The following is an 18,670-nucleotide window of genomic DNA, read 5'->3' on the forward strand; positions in this document are numbered from 1 at the left end:
CATCTCTCTTTCCCCCTCTCCAATTCTGTCCCTTTCTCTCCCTCCCTTCTTCTAATCTAGACTTTTCCATCAGAGCTTCAGAGAAGAAGCAAGCAGGAAATCAACCCACCTGCCCAGGGTTGGAAAAGAGATAGTCACCTCCACAGAGCCTTAGTGCCAGGAGCCTGTGGGTGTGAGCCAGCTGGAGCACAGAGAGTTAGGGCTGTTGCCACCCTCAGCTTTGTCTCTTTGGTCCTCCCCTAATCCCCACACCCAACCATGCCGTGTTCCTACAGGGACTAGAGTCATTTATTCCCACCTCTCTCCACTGTTTTCTTCCCAACCTGAAAGCCTGGACCAGGCCTCATCCCCAGATATTTCATTTAACAAATATTTATTGCCCAAACCAAACTTCTCATCCAGGTTCTAAGTTACTTGCTGCCCTTCCACCCTCCACCATTTACATTCTCCCAACTGGCCTCTGCCACCCCTGTCTTTCTTGCTCAGGTTAAAAGAAAAATAAGCCTTGATCATTCTGATACCCCTATATGCCCTTACACGTGCACATACACATTGTGGTATGTGACTAATAGCTCTCATTTAGAAGCCTGACATTGTGGGTGGAGGATGGGCCTTAGAGGTAATAAGACCTGAGTCCAAGTATTGCCTCTAATTCATACCACCTGGGTAACCTCTTAGTGTCCCAGGCCGTTCACTAAGAGTACGAGCTCTAGATGAACTGGCAGCCTGTATTGGCCGAGGATGTCAATCTCCTGGGAGTTTCTCATACTTCTGAAAACATAGGTCTGGACCCAAAAAACCCACCACTAGGCTACTGGCCAATCAATCCGTGAAATATCAAATTTTGGTAAAAACTTGTTGATTCTCATTCAAAGCACTGGGAATGGAAAATTTGGGATAATTGAATTTTCTAGTTAACTGAGAGTTCAGTACAGAGTCCTTTTAATGATTCAGATGTCATTGTTAGAAACTTTCTTGTTAGGACATGGTCTTGCCTAAGTGAGTCAAGAGTAAACATGATTGCCTCTCTTCTTGGTGACCAGAGCCCTTGCAGGAGTTTCACCCTTGGAAATGAGAGAGTCGGGCTAGGAAGGCCCTGAGGTTCCTTCCAGCTCTAAAGCTATAGCAGCCAGGGGGTGCAGTGGAGTCGAGGGCCTCAGTTCAAGTGTGACCTCAGACACCAGGGTGTGTGACCCTGTGCACGTCACTTCACCATTGTCGGCCCCATTTTCTCCATCTCTAAAATGGGGAAGAAGATAAGAGCACCAACCTCCTAGGGTTGTCGTGAGGATAAAATGAGATCCGATTTGTGAAGTGCTGTATCAGTGCTATCATTGTTATTTTTGTGGTTCTAATATTTGGCCAGTTCTCTATGTACAAGACGATGGAGGTAGATTGAGAAGGTCTGAGGGACTGGACTGAATCTTTAGTAATTCCTCCAGGCAGACTCCAGAAGCCCCTTTGGGGATAGATAGCTCCTTAAGAGGCTGGATTCTTTTCCTCTGATTTGTCCTTTATCCTGAAAGGGGCGGGGGCGGGGGGGGGGGAGGGAGTGCGCAGGGGCAGGGAAAGACCTTGAATTATTGAGGTTGGGCTGTCAGAAGCTATTTGTTAACCCAAGTCTCTGTTCCCGAATACTGGTTTGTTTTGCTGCTCTTACTGGATACCATTAGCACATTAGAGGTTTTTTGTTTTTTATGGGGGAGGGGGGGGCAGAGTTCCCTGAAGCAGTGAGCCTGAGGAATCCAAAATGAAGACATGAGGATAAACCTAATTCACCTCATAGTTTCATTGTGAAAAAAAAAAAAAGACTTTGCAAACCAAAAATTGAAAAGCCTTTCTCCACTGGAGCTGCTCTTATCCTGCTGACACTATAGTCTGATAGCCACTTATCCTTTTAGGAACCATCAGTTAAATAAATCCTTAAGTAAAGAACAGAGGTGTCAAACTGATTGTAAGTTTCTGATGTGTAAGTGTGTGTGTACATATATACACACTCATATCTGTACACATACATATACATCCATATGTTTACATGCACACACACACACACAAGAATCAAGGGTAAAAAAGGTTGAGGACTGAATAGGAGAGAAAAAGATGCAGGCAAAGGAATACATGGGATCTCCATCACAGCATGTATGAACTGTGTTTCATTGTCAAGAAGCAGTCCCACCAAGGGTGGTGGTCATGACTCCCCGCCTGCCTCCTCCCAGCCTACCCCAGTGCTGCACACATAATATCCCAGGTCCTGGTCCCCAAGGCTGAGCTTGGTGAGAACTGACAGCAGTGTCATCCCCTCTCAGGGGAGTGGGGGAGAGAACCCAGAAAGGCCCCCCTTTTTCCCACCATTCTTTGCTCCTAGACAGCAGGGAGGCCTACTGGGGTGGGGGAGAGAATGGTGCCTCAGGACTCAGAGCCAGAAATTGGAATCAAGAAAATGACAGTGTAGTATAGGGTAGGCACTCCTACCCCTGCTGGTCCCAGAAGTACAGGCTGTTCTGCAGCTGTTTCTGGCACTGGTATTGGGGGGGGGGGGGGAGTCTTCCACTGTTATTCACCCTGCTTACTGGTTATTTTTGCTATCCTCTGCTCTTAAATGGTGTGTTCACCCACTTTGAATTACCCACCGGCTGCCTCTGATGCTTCTCCTAACATACTGCTGAGTGTGCTAGGGGAAATTTTGTTAATGGTGCTTGCTGGATTGACGGCAAGCATATATCTGATCTCAACTGAGCCCTCACTACCGCAGGGCAAGGCTTTTACCCTTCCCTCCTAGATTCACTATGGAATTCTTCACATCAGCTGTTCCAAACCTCTTCCTCCCTCAAACTCTTACATCATATCCTTCCCACTACCCCCGGCTTCCAAGGCCCTCACCTTATACTTATTTTCCAATCAAGGCCGTAAGGTTCTTTATCTTCTCTCTCCTAAAATACCCCATCCCCATTCTCTCCTTTATGCCATTCTGCAGAACAGGTAGCCCTTCTCTCCACTAAGATGGACCCCTCGTACCTTTGGTTCCAAACTATCCTGTTTTCTCTGTCAGATTGTCTCACAGTCATCCCCTTCCCTCTCTAAAGTCAATCTCTCTTTATCTGTTGGCTCCTTACCCTGCCGTCTTTGCACATGGGTGCCCAGAACTGTCTCATCTCTTGAAAAAGCTTTGCTTGATTCTGTTATCCCCAGAAACCAAGCATTCTTAACCCAATTTGCAAACTTTAAAAAAAATTATAACTATTTAAATATAATTAGTTTCTTTTGTAATCTTATATATTTTATTTTCTTTATTTAAAAACATCATGATAAGAGGTCCATAGGCTTCACCAGACTGCCACAGGGGGCCATGCCACACAGACAAAGGTAAGAATTCCTGCCTTAAGCCATAAAAAGCCTAGAAAAAGCTGTCCACACTCCCTTGTCTACACTCCATCTTCTCTCATTCTCTTCTCAGACTCTAGCGATCTGACCTCTGACCTCATCACTTAACTGAAACTCCTCTCTCTGAAGTTATCAGTGACCTTTTAATTGACAGACACAGGGTTGGGTGAAAGTCCTCATCCTTCTCAGCCTCTTTGCATTTGGCATGACACTGTTGACCACCCTCTCCTCCTTCATGGTTTCTCCTCCCTAGGGTTTTGTGACAGTGCTCTCTCTTGGTTCTCCTCTTACCTGTTTGAACTCTCCCTCTCAATTTCTTTTTCTCTGTCATCATTGTCATCATTACCATCATCTATGTTTTACCCCTAACTGTAGGTGTATCCAAAAGCTCTGACCTTTCCTCTTTCCTCTACTTTCTCTTTACCCTCTCAGTGAAACTCATCAGTTCTCATGGATTCAATCATCCCAGTTATCAGTTCCTAGGGGTAGATGACTCCCAGATCTGTATAATCCACTCTGGTCTGCATCTAGGATAACCTTGGAGTCGGGAAAACCCAAATTCAAATCTGGCCTCAGATATTAGCTCTTCAGTCTTGGGCAAAGTCACTTAAAGTCACCTGACTTGGTTTCTTTAGCTATTAAAATGGAGATGATAACAGTCTCTCTGTCCTAGGGTGGTTATGAAGAACAAATGTGATGATACGTGTACAGTGCTTAAAGCATAGCAGACACTGTATAAATGCTGGTTATTATTGATCTCCTGTGCTCTGGTCCCATATCACTAACTGCCTATTGGACATTTCCCACTGGATGTTCCAAAGGGACCTCAGACTCAAACTCATCCAAAACAGAGCTCGCTGTGTTTCCTCTGGGCCCACTCTTCTTCCTGACTTCCCTGCTTCCGTTAAGGGCACCACCAGCCTTCTAGTTCCCCAGGGTCATAATCTCTCAGAATCTTCCTCTGCTCCTCACACTGTATACCCACCCCATTCCCAAATCCTGTCCACTCCCCTTCCATATCATCTCTCACATCTGACTCTTCTTCACGAACAGCCACCCGCCCTGGTTAAGACCCCCATCACTTCTCATGTGGACCAAAGTAATAGCTCTATGACTGTCCTGCCTCCCTCAGGCCCTTCCTTCACACCACTCGGGAGCCATGTTCTTGAAAGCACAGATCCAACCATGTGATGACTCCCCTTGCTCACTAAACTCAAGAGGGTCCCTCTTGCCTCCTGAATAAAACATTAACCTTTGGGTTTAGCACTGAAAGCCCTTCACATTCTTGCTCTACCCTTCCCTTTCCAGGCTCATTACACATTATTTCAACCCCTTCCTTACACAAGCTTCGGTTCCAGCTAGGCTGACCTACTTACTGTTCCCTATATACTCAAAATTACATCTCATCTCAGCACCTTTGCATAGCCTGGAATTCCATGCCTGGAATGCTCTCCCTTCATCATCTCTACCTCTTAGAATCCCTAGTTCAGTGTCACTCTTCCTACAGGAGGCCTTTCCTGATCCCAGCCCCAGTTTCTAGTGCCCTCCCCAATTTTTATTTATTTTTGCATATACTTTATGGAAAAAGTGGGGAAAGACTGGTCCCCTCATTGATCAGTGGATCCCTCTTTTACCCATTGTATTTGCTTACTTGGGTATATGTTATTTTTCCTGATAATATATAAGCTCTCTAAGGGGATAGTTTTGAGGGGTTTGGGTTTTTTTTAACATTCGTGTACCTAGCACCTCACAAAATGAGGTTACTAGTTACTTGATGTTCCCACCCATTGGGAATTTATCACAAGTTTGAAATTATTTTGATTTGTAGATGAAACAGCAAGAATGAAAATTAATAAATTTTGAAGCAGGTCTTCATCAAAGGCTTTTCAAATGGAACTTTTCCCCCCGGGTATGTGTTGTAAATAACTCATATGCCTAGGGAAGAATTGGTCACGACTGAGCGACCAGAGCAATCTCATTAAAATGGATGCCAGTATGACAAACCCTGACAGAGATGCCCAGACCTCAGCCAAGAGACCACATTCTGCCAATAGTATTTGAAAATAACAAAATTCTGTTTCTGCCAAAGAACTGGAGCAGTCCTACAAGGGTCCCTGTAAGGGCTATGGTGGTTCCTATATCCATCCCCAATAGGGTAAGACTTAAATGCAATTCCTTTGACACCACTGAGGATATTCGAAAGTCTTTGTTGAAGGTGACCAAACTCATTTAGATAAATAAGTTCTGGTATGTTTGTTTCAAAACTTCATATAGGTCAAATCCTACTGTATTTGCAGATATTTTAATTATATGGAAATCCTTTGTATCATTCACACACACACACAGCTTACCACCCTATGAGGCTTATACTTCACAATGTTTAATAATTGCTTATTCACAAACCAATCGATAATGTTGGCTTATTTTGAGAGATCCATGGTCCTGTCACTTCAGTTATCTCTCTAAACTAATGAGACAGATTTCAGCACAGACCTGCCTCCAGTGGGCTCCCGGGATGAGAGTGACCTCAGCTACCCAACAATTTTTTGGAATTAATGGGCCATGACTGGGCCATGAAAATCTTTGTTCCCACAGGTCAGGTTTTACTGTATCCAGGGTATGTTTCATGATATATAGAGTAGCTTTGTACTCTCACCAGGTGATGAGACTCTTAAATCAAAGATTTGCCTCAGTTGGGAGTAGGCACCATCTGGCATCAGGCCTCTGGAGCAGGGTAGTAGGGTTGGTTGCCTTGTGATGTTTCCTGTGCTGTTGAAAAGTATGGTCTAGCATTGGAGTCCATCAGCCCTGCCCTGTGTTTGTCTGAGTCCCATGGAGCTTGCAATCTGTTTAACCACTAACTGGGCTTCAGCTGTCTTCTCCGATCTCTGTTTCACCCTCGCCTGACTGTGCCTATCCAGTGTCCCAAAGACTCCCCATGCCCAATGCTTTTAGTAACTGAAACTTTGGAACAGCTTCTGAACTGAGCTTGGGTGCTGCACTGCTTTATGTCTCAGCATCCAGTTTTGTTGGAATCATGGTGTTTGGGGAGGGGGGTGGGAGAGACAACTCCAATGGTAGCAGCATTAATTAGTAAGTTGGCCTTCTGGTCTTTAACCTTTCTAAAAAGCCTTGTGTCCAGTGTAACTGACTTTGACAACTTCTCTTGTTTCAGCTTTTGGGGACATAAGCCTAGCATCAGAGAAAAAAAATCATATTTTCTTTGAGGGGGGGGAAATGACTCTTGGAGACGAAGCTGAACTGATTTATCAGTCTACATGTGCCTTTAACTCTATCTCTGGGGTCACTGGCCTCCATGGAAATATGGAAATCCAGCTTATGCTACCCTGCATCCCTTGAGGATGAAACTAGTGTTTCAGTGACAACTTTTCTTGCCCCAGTTGCAGGGTTTCTTCTTGGGACTTGGATCCAAACAGGGGACTGAGTTTATATAGCCACATTTTATTGTTGTAACCAAATTTAAAATCCTGTTTTTATTTTTTTCTATCTACTCTCCCTACCCTTAATTTTCCCCCTTCTATTTCTCCTTTTCCTAACCTTCCCCTTCCCTTCATCTTGCTTTTCCCCTGTTCTTCCTGTCCCCTTCTTCTCTTCCTAATTCTCCTCCTCTTTTTCTTCCCCTCATCCCCTGCCCTCCCTTCCCTTCTTCAACCCCCTGTCCTCCTTTCCCTCTCTCCATGTTTCCAGGTTCAAATAGTATACAAGCCAGTCGACCTGAGCAAGGTGACTTCCAAGTGTGGCTCATTGGGCAACATCCACCACAAACCAGGTAGTTCTAGAAGATATATTGTGGGGGTTGTGTACAATCTCTTTTTCTAGGTGATCAAATATTTTCTGCAGCTGTTTCCCTATTTGCCCTGTTTCCAACAAGGAATCGTCAAAGGTGAAACAGTTTTTGTCTGCCTGAGTACTTTCTTCCTCTCTTTCCCTTGCTAAGATGCTTTAACCAGGGGCATTTTCCTTGAAAGAATAGGAAGGGGAAGGACATATTCAGAAATAAAGTGATTTATAAACCAAGTATGTTGATAACATTTTAAAAAAAAGAAAGACTATAAAGGGTAAAGACAATTACAATTTTTTTAGTGTTATGCTCTCTGGTTCTCAAATCAAGATTCATGGAGGGCTGCTTACTGTGCCCTGCCATAATGCCAGGACAGACATGGGCTAGTAGCCCACAGGTATTCCTGGGGGGCCCAGGGTCCAGTAGGGAATGGTGTGGCTTTGTATGATGTTGGGGAGCATCTGCCATCACATCCCTGTTGTCCCTGCTGAGCTTGGATGGGAAATGATATATCACACTCCCACATCTCAAGGGCCTCTTTATAGCCCTTATTCCAAATACTTAGGGACAAAGGATTTCCTTCTTGGTTCAAGCCCTTAGCATATTCAACAAATGTTCACCAAGTTCCTACTATGTTGAGGAGTTGTAGTCTCTTGGCATTTCATACCAAGAAACCAAGTTCAATAAATAATTCCTGCATCCCGAAGGCAGACGGCTCTGGGAACAGAAGGACACAAAAGCAAAATTCAAACCTGTTCATTGTTTTTGCCTGCTCTTGGACAAATGCCAGAATCGAGTGTCTGCCTGTGACAGCTACTCAACAAATGGCATTCTCCTGGAGTTCTTTCTTTTCCTGTTCTGCTAACAACAGTGGTGCAGGCCATCTCTTCCCATGTCCAGGCTCCTGCAATTGCTGCTTTTATGTTTAAATTGAGTAATTTTTACATAGGATATGAGATTAGGGACCATAGGTTACAAGAATATCAGGCTTAGAAGACTAGAAAGGAATCTGACAGGACCCTCTTATATAATTTAGAATTTCTAATGGTTCCACTTGGGCTGGGCTAAAATTTATCTTAGCATCCTTAATTTGCTTAACAGTCCCATTTTTAAAAAAATTTTTACTTTTTGAAACTAGATCTCCCTGTCTCACGCTGGCTGGTAGTACGGTGACCACCCTCAGGGCCTACTCCACTGCTGATGGGCATGGATGCTTTGACTAGCTCTGTTTCTGACCTGGCCTAGTTAGGCAGCTAGGTGCCCCCTCCCCCATCCCAGGGGCTCACCATATCGGGGCCAGGCTTAGTCTAGACACTCCAATCAACTTTAGCTCCCTCACCCCAACCCAAGACTTCACAACTCCCAAGCTCAAACAATCCCTCAGCCTCATTATCCCCCAGGAACAAGGGGCTACAGGCATTTGCCACAAAGCCTGGCAATTCATTCTTCTTGGACAGTGTAAACAGGAATGGGGAGTTGGGAAATATATCTCTTCTTTAGAAAACCAACTATGTTCATGTACTTTGGCAGGCATATGAACTGTTAGGGTGCTGTAAAGATGAGTTTTAACTATATATTAAAGTAGGTCTCATAGTCCCCTTTGTTAGAGACAGTTTGTAAGCTGCTCCTTCAAGTTAATAGGTAATAGTTTAAATGTCACTTCATCATATAAAATCTTTGGTTATAATGGGACTTTACCTGTGAATCCTTTGTATCTATCTGCTGTGCCTACTATAAGGACTTAGTACATTTGCTTTTCACTGCAGCTTAACAGCCTGAAAAAGATGCCCAGGTGACATTGTATGTGTGTGTGTGTGTTGTCATAGGTGGTGGCCAGGTGGAAGTTAAATCTGAGAAACTGGACTTCAAGGAGAAAGTTCAATCAAAGATTGGTTCCCTGGATAACATTACCCATGTTCCTGGTGGAGGAAACAAGAAGGTAAGAGCAGGGAAAAGCCATGGAAGGCCAGGACCATGGGTCCTGGCAGCCTGTGACTAGATGTTAGTACAATGTCCTAAGCCATGGGTAGGTGGCAGTCATCCAAAGAATCACCGTTATCCTCTGCACTCAAAGCTATGTTGGTGGCCCAGACAGTGCCAGGATGGGGGAGGGGAGGATGCCTTGCCACTAGGTAGCAACAAAGGCGGAATGAGTGGATATCCTTTGCGTGGGTAGGTAGCCCCCATTTTAACTAACCCAATATGTGCTAATCAAAACTTACCCAACATGTAAATTAGGGAAAGTTTCTTTACTTTTCTAAAGGGTTCACCCAGGGCTACTTACTCAGCAGATTTAAGAGTTTGTTTACATAGCACATTAACCACTGGACAGAGAGGCTGGGATAGCCAGAGAAAATAGAATTACATTAGATTCATGCCCAACTTTTTTTTCCCCCAGAGCCCATATGTTACATAAAACACAGACACCTGTATCCTAGGTCTGACTTAGGAAGAACTGTGATGGGTCAGAGTCCTGCTTACTAATGACAGGTCAGACTGAGTGGGCATTTTCTGTAGAACTGAGGTTAGTGAAGGCCACAGGAGAGGAACCTTTAATCTCCCACCAGCACCAGAAATACCTCTTCTTTCATGGTGACCAGCACATCAGGAAGTCTGTTGGCTTAGGAAGGAAGATGCTTAGAAACCTTCTAAGCCCTTGATTTCAAGTGACTTCCGCTCTGGGCCCCTGACTCCTGTCATGAGAGAGATGCATTGTTAGGTGTGGGGGAAGAGGAGGGGGGAATAGCAGACAGTCTCTCTGCCCCTCTCCCAGAACGAAAATGTATAGTCTAAAGTCTATCAGGGTTCTTAACCTGGGGTTTAGGAACTTGTTTTTTTTTTTATATTTTGATAACTACATTTCAATGTAATTGGTTTCCTTTTTTAATCTCATGTGCTTTATTTTATTTCATGTGCTTTATTATTCTGAGAAGATGTCCTGTCAATGGGGTCCATGGCACCAAAAAGGCTAATAACTCCTGGCTTCACTGATAACTAAAATGTCTTTATACTCAACATTCTATGGTCCTATGATGCCTCTCCCCATATAGCAAAACCTCATCATTTCAAACACCACTAATGTAACTTTAATCAGAGGAATTGGGCTGGCCTGAAATTTATCTTTGCATCCTTAATTTGTTTATCAACCTCATTCTTCTCAGACAATGCAAACAGGACCGTGGGTGGAAGAGAGATTTAGTTTGCTTAAAAAAAATCAACCCTTCTCCAGTACTTTGGCAGCACCCACTTAACATCTGGTTATGATGCTGATAAAAAATGAATCCATCTGAGTGTCAAAAGGGTATCATGTTTTCTTCTTTGTTCTTTATCCAGAGAAATGTGGAACCCAAGCTCTGCCATCCCCATGACCAAACTGGGATGGGAAGAGGCTCAAAGCCAGCAGGGGCAGAAAAGAAGCCTTTCCCTTGTAGATGCTTAAGAGTTCTTTCCATACATTCTAAAGGAGCTTAGTGGTCAGTGTTCACAGATGCTCCTTTTGACTGAGCATATTTCTAGAAGTAGTAGCCATTGTACTCTCAGGTCTAGCAGGTTGTCAGGGATAGATGAGGAAGAGTTTTGCTCCACTGCATGTTGACATTCTCAGAGGTGGTCTTCTAAAGTCAGCTCACTTTTAGGTATTATAGATAAAGCTAAGCATCCAGACAACTGATTGATTGATTCAGGCAAATCTTTTTGGTATTATCATGGAGCCTGCACAGTGGGTTTTCCATTGGCAGATTGGCACTTTCCAGCAGGCCTCTAGGAAAACAGAGCCCCAAGCAGAAATGAATTGCAAGAATGTTGGGTTGGGAATCGGGGAAACTGGCTTCCATTCCTGACTCTACTTTGCTATATGTGCTTCAGTTTCTAAATCTACATAATAGAATCTATCAGACCTTTCTGCTACTTAATTAAGAACTAAATGGGAGGGGGCAGAGCCAAGATGGCAGAGTAGAAGCAGGACCTCCCCACTGCTCCGGCTTCCACCTTCCCCAGTCCATGTAAAAAGGGGACTCTAAACAAACTTTGGAGCTGCAGAACCCACAAAATGACACAGAGAAGCTAATCTCCTGCTGAGGACAGCCGGGCAGGCCAGCAGGAATCGGCCAGTGCAGTGCTCTGGGAGCTGAGCCCAGCCCCACGCTGAGGCTTTAGCCCCAAGGCAGGCCTGACCAGCCACGGCCAGAGGGACTTCAGATCAGCAGTAGCTGTGGCCATTTCCAGATTTATCAACACACAGATGCGAAGGACAAAGTGAGAGGTCAGTGCAGTCTGGACTCTGGGACCAGTAAGTGGGAGTATGTGGCTTTTGCATTCCCCGCCCAAGGCCGAGAAGCCACTGAGGTGCTGGCACAGCTAGCCAGCGCCACGTGGGCAGCTTCAGCTCCTGGCCTGCAGAGTGTAGGGGGACCAAGCACCAGTTTGAGGGGTAATCACTCTTGCTTTAACCTGCTTGGATCTGGATTGCAGTCTAGGGTGGAGGTCCTGGGATGTATGTCCAGCTTGCCAGAGCATGTGGAGACCTCAGAGAGGGTACCCATCTAATACCTCCAGCAACTGAGAAAACACCAGTGTTTGGGATGAAAGCTCCCCTCTCTAATGGCAGAGTTCTACTGTGGCAAAAAGCCCAGGGGTCAAGTGACTGAGGGGCAACATGACCAGGCAAAGGAAACAAAGCAGACAGAAGATTGTGACATTACACTCCTATTTTGGGGACAAAAAGGAGCAAAGCATGGAACAGGAGGAAGATAGTGAAGTCAGAACTCCTGCACCAAAAGCTTCAAAGGAAAATGAGAGCTGGTTACAGGCCATAGAGGACCTTAAGAAGCAGATAAGAGAAGTGGAGGAAAAATTGAGAAGAGAAATGAGAACAATGCAAGAAAATTATGAAATGAGAGTCAACAGCCTGACTGAGGAAAATAATACTTTAAAAAACAGACTGACTCAGATGGCAAAAGAGGCTCAAAAAGGCAATGAGGAGAAGAATGCCTTAAAAAGTCGAATTTGCCAGATGGAAAAAGAATCTCAAAAGCTCACTGAGGAGAATCTTTCCCTCAGATTTAGATAGGAGCAAAGGGAAGCTAGTGACTCTAATCAAGAAATCAAGATGATGTCAAACAGATCCAAACAAATGAAAGAACAGAAGGCGATGTGAAATATCTCATGGGAAAAACCACTGACGTGGAAAATAGATCCAGGAGAGATAATTTAAAAATTATTGGACTATCTGAAAGCCATGATCAAAGTAAGAACCTAGAAATCATCCTCCAGGAAGTTCTCAAAGAAAACTGCCTTGATGTTTTAGAACCAGAGGGCAAAACAGAGGTTGAAAGAATCCACCGATCACCTGCTGAAAAAGATCCCAAAAAGAAAACTTCTAGGAATATTATAGCCAGGTTCCGGAATTCCCAGATTAAGGAGAGAATATTACAAGCAGCCAGGAAGAAACAATTTGAATATTGTGGAAACACAATCAGGATAACCTAGGATCTGGCAGCTTCTACACTGAGGGATTGAAGGGCTTGGAATATGATATTCTGGAGGGCAAAGGAGCTGGGATTAAAACCAAGAGTCACCTACCCAGCAAAACTGAGTATCATGTTTCAGGGGAAAATATGGTCATTCAGTGGAATAGAGGACTTTCAAGCATTCTTGCTGAAAAAACCAGAGTTAAACAGAAAATTTGACATTCAGATACAAGAAGCAAGAGAAGCATGAAAAGGTGGATTTTAGAAAAAAAAAAAACCTTGAAAGAACTAAATGGGAGAAGGAAGCTAGGCATTCTTCCAGGAGGGAGAAGAATATATTCCTAACTTGTACAAGGTATATATACGGAAATGGGAAAACGGAATGTCATGTGTGGAGTGCAGCTGACAGGTCACTTTGGGTAGAAGGAAGAGAATATGGAGGAGAATAATATGAATTTAAACTAGAAAAGTAGTTGGCAGTCAACTTGTTGGAGGGCCTCAATGAGTCCAAATGATAAGGAAGCGCTAGTTGTGAAGTTGAAGTGATGGGAACCTTGGGACAAAGTGATTATCTTTGAGTTTATAATGGCCAAGGAGGGCAATGTTGAGACTGTAAAGAAGCCCGCCTTCAGACAAGGAAGGACATTTCAAAAAATTTCAGAGACAGTCACTTTCCCAAGCCATGAGACTCTAAAAGAAAAGGTGACTCAGGAAAAATGGAAGAAACTCAGAAGCAAAATTTTGATGGCACAAACAAGAATAGGCCCAGAGGGGGCAGCTAGGTGGCGCAGTGAATAGAGTACCAGCCCTGGAGTCAGGAGAAACTGAGTTCAAATGTGGCCTCAGACACTTAACATGTACTAGCCATGTGACCTTGGGCAAGTCATTTAACTCCAATTGCCCTGCCTTCCCCCCTCCAAAAAGAAAAAAAAAATTTAAAAAAAAAGTAGGTCCAGAGAAGGAAGAAAGGGCAGGGAAGTCACTAGAGAAGCTTCCTGATGAGCCCAAATTACATACATGCACTGATAGCAGGAGAGATTCACCAGGGAGGCAAAAGGTGGAGGGGAGTACAGAAATATGGCAAAGACCTCTAAAAACCATGGCAAAAAAAAAAAAAAAAACGAAGGTCAGAAGGAACTGAGGCCATAGAGGGTAAAAATGCAAAAGACAGCAAGAAAATCTCTTCAAGTAAGGAGAACAAGAAATGGGAAGGCATGCTCTTTGGAGATGGCTTAAGGGTTTTTGGGTTTGTTTTGTGTTTTTAAAGACAAAGCAGAACTACTCAAATCCTATTTTGTTTTCATTTTCCCCATGAAAGAAAATAAGCTTGGAGAATGGGTCGGACAAACAAAGATAAGAGGGAATTGAAGTCCAAGATAGGGTAAGAGTTGGTAAAAGAGGAGAGGTCAGTGAAGTCACACCCTCACCCCCCAATTCATTCTGCCCCATCATACTGGAAGAACTTCAGTAGGTTCATGGGACCATTGTCAATAAATAATTTTTAAGAAATCATAGAAAATGGAAGAGGTGCCAGGATATTAGAGACATATTTAAATGCCTTGGTTTTCAAAAATGAGCAAAAAGACATTCTGGAAATGACAGACCAGATTGTTTAACATTGATTTTTGGCAAAATTTGAGAACATATTATTAAACAGATGGTTTGTTTGCCCTTAAAAAGGAAATGGTGATCCCTTAAAGCTCACATAAGCATAAGATAAGTCATACCAAACTATGCTCTTTTCGTCTTTGATGGGGTTATAAGCCTGACACATCATGGAAACCTGCAGTACACATTTGACAAAGTTTGTCATGATATCCTTGTGGACCAGAGGGAGAAATCTCAAGGTGGCTTATAGTATGATTAGGTCAGCTTGTTATTCTTTGAACAAATGTGATCAAAGATTGTGGATTAATGGTTGCTAACCTGCAGGGCAGTTTTTACTGTTGAATAGTAAGATGATGAATGAAATTTGAAGAAGAAATAATTTAGAGGTGATGCAGATGCCTAGGAGGGATGGGTAATAGATGAGTTAACAGAACCAAGATTCAAAAATATTTTCATAGACTAGAACAATGAGAGAAAACAAAGGTGGTGAAATGTAATGGGGATAAATTTTAAATCTTGCATTGAGGATTTTTTTTAATCTGCTAAAGCGTAGATAGAAATCCCATTTAATAGTAGTTCATTTTTTTAAAAAAACAATTTTTAAAAGCAGAATTTAAGTATCATATGTGCTTAGAAATATCTTGTGGCTACTGAAAAAGTTAATTCAACAATACACTACATTAACAAAAAAGTAATATACAGAATAAAGTGGGGGGAGTGGTATGGGCCAGGATAGACTAAGGCTAGTCTGGTGGTGGTGGTTCAGGCTCAGGATTGGAATGAACTGAGACCCTCATAGATCATCCAACATTTGACTAAAATAAGTTTACTTAGCAGCAACACAGAAACATATATTCAACAAGGTCACAACATTGGTTCTGGTAAAGGCAACTTCCCTCATCTCCATATGGAAATGTATCTAGTTAAAAGAGTATATTGATTCACATGGTAGTAGAACATCCATTAAGAGAGAAGAATATGGATGTGGATGAAGCTTTTTATGCCTTTGGTGATTGAAAAACACACTCCCAGCTGAAATTCTAGTCCCCTGGACAAATCATTCCTGGCCCAACCAAGTCATCCAAGCAAGGATGCTTTCCCTGCCTTTGGGGGGGGGGGGGAATGTGGTTGACTCTAGTTAGATGTTGCTTCCAACATAGGACACAATCATCACACTGTACATGGCCATCTAGAGTTTTGTGTTCAGTTTGGGCATTTTTCAGAGGGACATTAAAAAACTGGAGCAATCCATACAGGAGTAAGCAGGATGATTGAAGAACCCAAAACTACCCTCTTGAAGAACAGTTGGAGGAATCCGAGATATTGAGCTTAAAGGAGAGAAGACTTAGAGGAGACATGCTAGCTCTCTTAAAAAATTTGAAAAGTTGTCATGTGAAAGAAGGCACTTCTTTGCACCTCCAGAAACCAGAACAAGGGCTATTACAGAAAGGCAGATTTCAGCTCGATAGAGGGAAGCACTTTCTAATAACGAGAGCTGTCTGTCGATGGAGTGGGCTGCCTTGGGAGACAGTGAGTTGCTTGTTAATAGAAAGTCAGAATATAACAGTTTTAAAACTAGGCAGCTCCGTAGTGCAGTGGGTAGAGTAATGGCCCTAAAGTCAGAAAGTTCTGATTTCAAATTGTATCTCAGATATGATCTATCTGGGGAAGTCATTGATCCTCTTTTTCCTCATTTCTAAAAAATAGCATCCACCTCCCAGGGTGGTTGTGAGAATAAAATGAGGTAGTATTTGTCAAGTACTTTACAATAATTTCAAAACAATATAGCATTAGCATCATCATTAAGATTAATGACAATCAATTGAATAATCAGTTTTCAGCACATCTGAAAGCAAAGATGCTAAACAACTTTTGAAAATTATGGATGGAATTACTATCAGAAAAGTACAATTGAGAAGCCATCAGTGACATCAGTACATAAATTTATATTCTCATTCCCATAAAAACTTTGTGAGAATAATCTATACATACATTGAAGTTATCCTTGATAAAAACAGGCAATAGGAACGCCATGATTTTCTTTTTTTTTTTCACTTAATAGTATTTTTTCCAATTACATGTAAAGATAGTTTTTGACATGCATTTTTGTAAGGTTTTGAGTTCCAAATTTTTCTCCTTCCTTCTCTTCCCCCCAAGACAACAAGCAGTCTGATCATCCCACATTAGTCATGTTGTGAAAGAATCAGAACAAAAGGAAAAAAACCACAAGAAAGAAAAAGCAAAAAAAAAATTAAAATAGTATGCTTCGATCTTGCAGATGGTTTTCTACAGCAGACCACAGTCTGTAGTAGATCTTCACAGGAACAGATGATTGAAAGGTATAAAGAATAAAAGATCCTGTCAGTTTCTCAGAAGAAAAAAGAAGGGGGGAAAAGAAATATTCAAGCCGAAACTAGATGGATGACCATCCTCCGGGAATACTGTCTAGGAGATTCTCCCTTTAAGAGGGAGATTAGGCTAGATGGTCTCTACATCTCCTCCCAACTCTGAAATGCTATGAGAGGAGACATCTTCCCTTCCAGGCCTGCTCTCACTGCTCTGTGAGTGCTGGGGAGGATGTGGTATACCAGATGGCTACAAGGCAGGCTGTAGGTTTTCTGAGTTGTATGTTTGCTGTGGGTGGTAGAGGTATTTATTTAGGTTTTCTGCTTGTTCTCTCTGGGGCTCCCTAGCTCTTAGCCTGGCCTTGTCTCCACCAGACGATCAAGGAAGTTGCTAACAGGTCACACCCACCTGGCCTTCCTTCTAAGCTGACAATCATAGAATGTCAGATCTAGAGATCAGGTGATACAACTCCAGATGGGAACCCATCAAGGTTGCACATAGTATTTGCTGCAGAGTGTGGATTAGGACCCAAGTTTTCTGCCTCTCAGCCCATGCTTCTTCAGTTCATATGTTCAGCAGACATGTATTTGAAGCCTGCTGTGTTTGAGGCACCATACTCTGAGAGAGTGGGGAGGTGGGAGAAGAACAAGACACAGCGTACCCTCATGGATCTTATAATCTAGTGTGGGAAATGAGAAGCACACTAATAATTGAAACCTGAGGTAGAATCTCAAGAGCTTCCACTGATAAATCTTCACACCTCCTAAGTTCTCCTTTGAGGCAGCTAGGTGGTACAATATATAGAGCTCTGGAATCTGGAGTCAAGAAGACCTGAGTTCAGATCTTGCCTCAGACAGTTAGTTGTGTGACTCTGGACAAGTCACTTTTTTGTTAGGGTTCAGTCACTTTCACTCGTGTCTGACTCTTCATGACCCCATTTAGGAGTTTTCTTGGCAGTGATGCTAGAGTGGTTTGCCATTTCCCTCTCTAGCTCCTTTTTACAGATAAGGAAACTGAGGCATACAGGGTTAAGTGACTTGCCCAGGGTCACATAGCAGAGTGTCTCCCTCATCCTTGGAAAAATCCTTACTCCATCTGATTAGTTTCCAGCCTCATTACCAGTGATCTTTTAATTGCCAAATCTAATGACCTTTTTAAAATCCTTATCCTTCTCAACTTCTCTGCATCCTTTGACAATTACCCTCTTCTCCTAGATGCGCTTTCTTCTCTAGGTTTTCATGACACTTCTCTTTCTTGGTTCTCCTTCTAACTGTCTGACTACTCCTTTCCTCCATCTCGATCCAGGTTATGCCTTCTAACCATGAGTATCTCCCAAAGCTTTGTCCTGGGCCCTCTTCTCTCCTTCCTCTACATTATTTTTCTTGGTTATCTCATCAGTTATTATCTCTAATGATTCTCAGATTTGTCTGTCCAGCCCTATCTTCTGTCCTGACCTCTGATGTTACATCTCTAACTGACTGTTAAATATCTTAAACTATATGCTCAGGAGACATCTTAAACTCACCATGTACAAAACTGTATCTTTCCCTTCCAATCCTCTTCTCTTCTAAATTTCCCAGTTTATTGTCTAGAAATCATCATCCATCATCCATACTCCCAGTCTTTGAGGCTCCCAAATTAGGTGTCCTCCTCCACTCACTCTCAGTCCTCCACCTGCCACAGACATCCAATCTGTTGGCAATTCCCATCAGTTTTATCTTCATAATGTCTCTGGTATAAGCCTCCTTCTCTCCTCTGACATAATCGCTTTTCTGGTACAGGCCCTGATCACCTCACATCTGGATGGTTGTCAAAGCCTGCTGGTGGGTCTTCCTGCTTCAAGTCTCCCCTTACTCTAGACCATCCTCCAACTCAGCTGCCTAAGGGGTCAAGCATAGGTCCAACGATATCGCTTCTCCCTCCACTCAGTGACCCCAGTAATCCCCAGTTACCTCCAGGATCAGATATAAAATCTTTTGTTTGGCTTTTAGAGACTTTCTCAAACTGACCACTTCCCGATTTTCTCACACATCACTCTCCCCCATGTACTCTACAGGATGGCAGC

The 18,670-nt window shown here is 43.1% G+C and overlaps 1 protein-coding gene across 5 annotated transcripts in view; it reads left to right on the forward strand.

The window, feature by feature from the left end:
* The window catches only part of MAPT (microtubule associated protein tau), a 165,365-nt gene that overhangs the window by 139,908 nt on the left and 6,787 nt on the right, over nt 1-18,670 (forward strand). For all 5 annotated transcript variants that reach the window (XM_069076206.1, XM_069076209.1, XM_069076207.1 and 2 more), the window contains 2 exons: nt 7,090-7,171; nt 9,010-9,122. In XM_069076206.1, coding sequence (XP_068932307.1) covers nt 7,090-7,171; nt 9,010-9,122 — 195 coding nt within the window. The remainder of the gene's footprint in view (nt 1-7,089; nt 7,172-9,009; nt 9,123-18,670) is intronic.

This window comes from Petaurus breviceps, unplaced genomic scaffold (assembly GCF_028583685.1).
Source record: "Petaurus breviceps papuanus isolate PSGF00001 unplaced genomic scaffold, PetGlider_PUasm1.0 90925, whole genome shotgun sequence".
Lineage (NCBI taxonomy): Eukaryota > Metazoa > Chordata > Mammalia > Diprotodontia > Petauridae > Petaurus > Petaurus breviceps.